Source organism: Otolemur garnettii, unplaced genomic scaffold, assembly GCF_000181295.1.
Source record: "Otolemur garnettii isolate 467f Iridium unplaced genomic scaffold, OtoGar3 scaffold00009, whole genome shotgun sequence".
In the NCBI taxonomy this organism is placed as follows: Eukaryota; Metazoa; Chordata; class Mammalia; order Primates; family Galagidae; genus Otolemur; species Otolemur garnettii.
This window is the reverse complement of record NW_003852404.1, coordinates 2,041,193-2,048,132: the sequence shown is the minus strand read 5'-3', so window position 1 is coordinate 2,048,132 and position 6,940 is coordinate 2,041,193. Positions and strand designations below refer to the sequence as shown.

Genomic DNA, 6,940 nt, shown 5'->3' with positions numbered 1-6,940 from the left:
ATACCATGGCATGCCCAAGATTATGTTTATACTGGATCACAATGGACAGGGGAGAAGAATGTCCGGGTCCAGTGTTTGATGTACTTCACGTAAGTACTGTATTTCCTTTCAAGGTCATAACTTTTAAAATAGAATCTCTCAAGATAGCTTCTCTTCGTTTCTGCATAGTCAATAAATACAGAGTCAGGAGCAACTATTTAGACAATTGTCCCATGGCGTCATTGGATTCTTGTGCTTGATTTGGGATCACTGGCAAACTGTCACATGTCAAGATGCTGCAGGGATGGAGCAGTGGAGAGGAGGGGAGATGAGCTCGGGAGGCCCTGGAGTCACTGGAGCCAGCAGCTGAAGTCTGGGTTTTTTCTCAAGTGAAATCAAAACCATCACAGGTTTTAAGGCACAGTATGATCTGGAAATGAATGGCAAGGAAGCAGAGCAGCTAGGAGGATGGCAAGGGGGAGTGGTGGCAGAGGCCCTGACCCCAGGCCACATCTGGGATGGAGAGACAAGGAGATTGGATGGAGGAGTCAAGGCCAGTGCTGGCACTCCAGTGTTCTCTTAAACGCCTTCTTTGCTCCCACTGTCCACTGACTCTGCTGTCGCCAAGATCATCAGTGACTGCCCTGATGCTGAACTCAATGGTCAGTGTCCAGTCCTCACCTGCGGGGCACCCAGCAGATTCCTCACACTCTCCTCCAGCAGCCCTTTCTCCACTTGGCCCCCAGGACACCACACTATCTAGATTTTCTTCCTTCTTCTCAATCTCTTTTGTTAGTTTTTCCTCTTCCTTCTGATTTCTTTTCTTTCTTTCTTTTTTTTGGCCAGGGCTAGATTTGAACCCACTACCTCTGGCATATGGGGCCGGAGCCCTGCCCTCTTGAGCCACAGGCGCCGCCCATTCCTTCTGATTTCTTACCATTGCTGAGATGGGTCCTTGGTCCTGCCCTCTCCACTCAACACTTGCTCACGCCCTTGATGAGCTCACTCACCTGTGCCATTGTGATTCTGATGATTCCCAAACTTGTAGCTCCAGCCTGGCCCCTCTCCCTTGACCCCCAGACTCTTATATCCAATGACTCCTTAGCATTTCCACCTGGAAATCTAATAGGCCACCTTGAACCTAACATGTCCAAAGTCAAACTCCTGACTTCCTTCTCCAAACCTAAACACACACACATTCTCTCTCTCAATTGATGGCAACTTTCACTTTCCGGTGTTCAGGATAACATCCTGGGCTTTTCTTTTTCCCTCATACATACAGCTGGAAATCTGTTTGCATTACCCCCAAGGTATATCCTCATCGTCCTACAGCTACCAGCCTGGTCCAAGCCATCATTATCTCATGCCTGGATTGCCCTGGGAGCCTTCAAATTGGGTTCTCTGTTCCTCTATAGCCTATTCTCAACAGAGCAGAAAGGAATCCTTTTTTTTTTTTTTAGTAAGACTTAGAGATATTTACTGGGTAGCATTTGAGTAGTACAAGATAGTACAGAACAGAGTAAACCCACACAAGGGGACACCATCAGCGACTATGACAGGGAGTTAAGGAGAGCAATTGGGGAATACATCCTGGAAGGTGGAAAAGCATGGGACATGTGTTCTCATTCTCCAGATACCAGTGGCTTCTTATGGCCCTTGAGCAATTGAGCTCCACCCCTAGAAACTTCAGTTTGCTCAGCTTTAAAACAGAAGGTGAGAATTAGGTGAGGAGCCTCTAAGGTCTTCCAATTATAACAAAACACGATTCTAAAAACAAATGCAAAAAACCAGGGAAGGTGAGGATATTACAGGAAAGACAAAGTATAAGCACAAAGCCACAGAGGGAGGAAAAAACTAGTTGTTTGTGCATGGACAAGGTATAATGTGGGGCAGCACACAAGCCTGTTTATCTATTCTAAAGGTTCTGAAGACAGTAGCCTTAGAAATTGATGAAACACAGTGCTAAGCCCGGTAAGGGATCCTAACCTGGGGCCACAATGGAGAAAGAGATAAAGCAGTCAGAGTCGGACTTCTCTTCATGCTCCCGGCCTCACTCCATTCTTTATGTTTTCAGGGAACTTTATTACAACCCCTTCCCCAAATACAGTAAGAAGAGGGTGTGGTTAAGACACTTTCTCTTTAGGCTCGCACAAGCAGCCCCTTTTTGTGCGCCAGGAAGCCCAGAGCCACTGCTGAAAAGATGCTGGTCAATCCAATCAGCTTCAGCAGGCCTGGCACAGAGGGCAGATGTCTCTCCAAGAAGGTTGTAGTGATGGGTCGCGCAGGAACATCCTGGATTCAGAGAACATTTGGTGTTGGTACAGGGCTTGGCACTTCATTCCAGAAAGTCTGTTTCCTCCAGCTCTCTGAACATGACCCCCTCTTGTCAACCTCTAGGCCATTAACCATAACATTCTCTTTTCCCCACTGGGCCCTTTACTTCATTTCCTTAGGAAGCCTTTCCTGACCCCAGCCTAGAATGGATCTCCTCTTTTTACATTTCCCCTCAGCATGTTGTTGTCATTGTACTTGTACTTTTTGGTGATTATCTGCATTCTCCCTCAGATGTGGAGCTCCAGGAAAGTGCTGCTATGCCTTTACCATAATGGCTGATGCTAAACTTAAGTATCATAAGTATTTGTTGGGTGAATGAACCAATGTCCTCCGCAGCACACAATCCCATCTTTAGTAGAGGTACCGGGAAAATGATTTTGGAGTGGCTGAGTCTATTCTCTTTGACTTCACACTTAAAAAGACAGAAGAATAACTGTAACCTTTTAAACCTTGTCCTCCACAATGTGTTTTTACTCTACCCTCTAGATATCCCTCCTTCCAGTCAAGAAAACTTCTTTGGGCATTGTTATAAAATGATAAATATATTAAAAATGAATTTTTAGTCTAAATATGCTCTGTTTCATTCCAACCCTTTGCCCTTGGTCAGGGGATGTTAACACCTTCCTTTCGAGGATCTTTAAGTTAGACATTAATATTTATTCAACTGGCATTTACTGAGTTCCTAATATGTCTAGAACTCTCTGAGCAACGTCTCCCCCTCCACCAAAAAATATTTTTTCCTAATAATCTGCAATGGATGTGGCAGCAACTAAGTTTTCAAAGTTTGTTTGAATCTCTCACCTCTGCCCTAACCCACAATACCTATTTAAACATTCATGGGTTGAATCACTTTAGGGAAAGATTTGTGAATAATACAGATGGGCTCTTCTTGCAAATAATTCTTTTTAAAGGAAGAGATCTAAATTCATGAAATAAATACTTTGATTTAGCCTACCACTGATTCTGGTTCTGACTGCCAGATTTCATCCTCTGGAATCTTCCCCACAGCATGCAGGATCTGAAATGAAGCAGTTATCTTGGTAAACAGCAGAAACGATACCATCTTTCTCCTAATCTACTCTCTAAATTAAGGACTCAGTGACTCTTTACCTTGGGATATCCATGAAAACACCCAGGTAAAGGCCAGAGACCTTTAAAAATCTCTAAAAGGTCTTTCACCTATGATATAAGCGGTCTCAACAATAGGCTTATCATAAATTGTAATGGTTGTGAGCATGCCTTAATAGGAATGAGGTCATACAACATGTCAAGAAATCTTTCCTGTGAAATGAATGAATGAATGAATACTGAGCCCTAATAGAAACATGTTTGGTTCTGTAAGACCTAGGTAGCCCTCAAGTATAGCCATGGTGATTTTTTGCTCCCTGAGCTCTTTTTACCTTGGGTGACATGTTAGATATCTTCATTATTACTTTTGAGTTAAGGTGTTTACTTGAGATGGCTGTTAAAATGGCATTTCATGAGTATCCAGATGGGGGTTACTGAGAAGTTGGCCTCCAGGATCTCAGACAATCTTTGATGTGCATATCAAGCCCATTGATTGCCTCTTTCCCCACAGCCCATGACCCCCAGACCCTACCTCTCGGGCTGCTCTCTCCCCAGCCTCCACAGCTCCCTCCATGTAGCCACTCCAGTGTGTGGCAGTCTCAGTGCCCGCAAAATAAATCCTGCCCACTGGTTGGCGTAGTACCCTTGGAACAAAAACAAAGAGATAAAAGTGGTCAGTCTCAGAGAGCCAGAGAAAAGCTTTCCCACAAAGATCAAGGCTGAGCGGTTTCCTCAGCTCTAAACATCAAGGAGGACATTGGCAATTACCAGCTCTTGCATGATCCTTGACACAGACAAAAGGAAGTAAAAACCAAAATCCACTCATGAACTATGAGTTTACCAGTAAAAAAACAAAACAAAACAAAATTGACATTAATGGAAGTAAAATATGTCTTTGTTTCATCTACATGAAATGAGAGACTACGGGAGCCCAGTCATGTACGTTCCCATTACAGCTCACCAGCTCTGGGCAAGATGACACATGCCTTCCCACCCCCCCAATTCCCTACTTGGTTATTCCACCAGTGAACTTGGCAAATCACTTCTTCTCACTGAGCTTTGGCTTCCCCATATTTTAAAGGGGATCATCCACTGACTTGTACAGCCTTTTCCATAACTGACATCTAACAAATCTCTGCGTCTGAATATGGCTCCATGACTATTATTTTCTGAGTATTTGCCTCTACTGATACTGAGTTTTACTGCCTTAAATAGTAACAGTTAACATTGGTTGGGTGCCAAGTATTCTTCCTAATGCACTAATCCTCACCACAACCTTGTGAGGTCAGTACTATTATCATTCCCATTTTTCAGGTAAGAACATGAAGGTAGACTGTGGTAGATAGTGTGATATACCACCCAGTTCCCATTCAAGAATGGAGGACTTATTCCTGGCTGCCAAGAGGGCTGCTGGAAGATGGTCTTCTGATGCCAGCTCTCTTTGGAAATTGCCTCTGCTGAAGAACACTTCCTCACCCTAAGTCATGCCTTCTCGCAGCAGCAATTGCATCCAGCGACTCATCATCATGAGCTGTAAAGTCCCTGCCCCAAAGCTCCCTGCAGAATCAGCTGAGGCCTTCACTGGAACTGCATCATAGCCCTACTGCTCTCTCTACCCATTCTTGTTTCCTTCCAGAATCTTCCCCTACATGTTAATCCCAAGGGTACCTCTAATATTTATCTGTCAACTGGCCATTGTTTCAGCGTCTGCTTCCTCAAACCTAACTAACCAGCAACAAAGACAAAGTAATTTGCTCTAGGTCATAGTAAGGGATAGACTTGATATTTGAACCCAAGCAATCAATTGGACTCTAAAACCAACAGGCTTAACTATCTAGTTATACTTCACTCTCTACCAAATTATTTCTTCAATCTTTTAAAGAACTCTATGATGTAGCTATTATTATCATTTTCTTATTTTACACTTGAAGAAACTGAGGCTTGGAGAAATGTACAGGGTTTTGCCCAAGAGCTAGACTGCCAAAAAACAGCAAAACCAGACTTTGAACCAGGTCTACCAGATGTTGTCTCTGTTTTGTTTGTTTGTTTTTTGAGACAGAACCTCAAGCTATTGCCCTGGGTAGAGTGCCATGGCATCACAGCTCACAGCAACCTCCAGCTCCTGGGCTTAAGCAATTCTCTTGCCTCAGCCTCCCAAGTAGCTGGGACTACAGGCACCAACCACAACGCCTGGCTATTTTTTGGTTGTAGTTGTCATTGTTTGGCAGGCCCAGGCCAGATTCGAACCTATCAGCTCTGGTGGATGTGGCTGGCACCTTAGCCACTTGAGTCACAGGTGCCACCTGTTGTCTCTGTTTTTATCCTAAATATTTTGCCTGGTGTATCATCATCATCATCACACATTAACGTATAGTGCTCCTATGCTATGCAGGGGACAGAAGTGTCATAGCACTTTGCCTATAAGAGGGGCAGTTTGCTGATATTTTCTTTCACAAAAATGCCATAAGGAAAGCACTGCCCATATGCCATTATTCATCCTATCTCAAGTTTCCATTATATCAGATAAGGGATGTCAAGAGCGAACACCCACACTCCATCTTAGTCAACACTGTATACATCTAGGCCTTTTAGAAAACTAAACAGGCTGGCCTGAATTGGTAGGTTTTCCTTTGCCTGTCCTAATTGTAGTCATCAAGGAAAAAAGGGAAGGAAATATAAGGAAAAATATCATAGAACACAGATGATCACTGACCTATGATTTTTCGGTTTTTTTCCTTTTGTTTTTGGCCGGGGCTGGGTTTGAACCAGCCACATCCAGCATATGGGGTCTGCGCCCTACTCCTTTGAGCCACAGGGTGCCCCCCAGACCTACGATTTTTCAACTTTATGCTGATACAAAAGTGATACACATTCAGTAGAAAGTGAACTTACAGTACCCATAAAACAATTGTTTTTCACAGTATTCAATAAATTACATGAGATATTCAACACTTTATTATAAAAACAAGCTTTCTGTTAGATGATTTTGCCCAATTGTGAGCTAATGTGTTTTGGACACATTTAAGGTATTCTAAGATATGATGTTTGGTAGGTTAGGTGTACTAAGCATATTTTTGACTTACAGTATTTTCAACTTATAATAGATTTATTGGGATGTAACCCCATTGTATGTCAAGAAGCATCTATATCATTATACTGATAATACATGGAGTAAACCTGAAATTATCAAAGGCCTAAGGGGATTCAGGAAGGACTTCCCTGCAAGAGAAGCTGGATTTACTTTTTCCATTTTTCAGAGGAAACTAATCCTAGTTGGAGAGCTCTGGGAATTCTGGCCAAACCCTAGAGTGAAATAGGAGATTGAACAAAGGCTGAGAGAACTAATCATGCTAATAATCATAATGTAAAATGTAAAAACCAAGAATTAATTTTTTTTTTTTGCATTTTTTGGCAGGGGCTGGGTTTGAACGTGCTACCTCTGGCATATGGGGTTGGCACCCTACTCCTTTGAGCCACACGCGCCACCCCTACCAAGAATTATTATTTTTTTTTTTAGATGGAGCCTCAAGCTATCCCCCTGGGTAGAGTGCCATGGCAT

General features: G+C 43.1%; 1 protein-coding gene and 1 long non-coding RNA gene across 2 annotated transcripts in view; one reads left to right on the top strand and one right to left on the bottom strand.

Annotated features, from left to right (window-relative positions):
• LOC111723217 overlaps nt 1-1,497 on the top strand; it is a 17,903-nt gene extending 16,406 nt beyond the window's left edge. The window contains exon 3 of the long non-coding RNA XR_002771803.1: nt 1,440-1,497. This is a non-coding gene — a long non-coding RNA (uncharacterized LOC111723217). The remainder of the gene's footprint in view (nt 1-1,439) is intronic.
• The window catches only part of MAOB (monoamine oxidase B), a 153,313-nt gene continuing 147,810 nt past the window's right edge, over nt 1,438-6,940 (bottom strand). The window contains exons 13-15 of the mRNA XM_003783800.3: nt 3,914-4,025; nt 3,269-3,331; nt 1,438-2,271 (exon numbers count right to left, since the gene is read on the bottom strand). Coding sequence (XP_003783848.1) covers nt 2,119-2,271; nt 3,269-3,331; nt 3,914-4,025 — 328 coding nt within the window. The 3' untranslated portion in view covers nt 1,438-2,118. The remainder of the gene's footprint in view (nt 2,272-3,268; nt 3,332-3,913; nt 4,026-6,940) is intronic.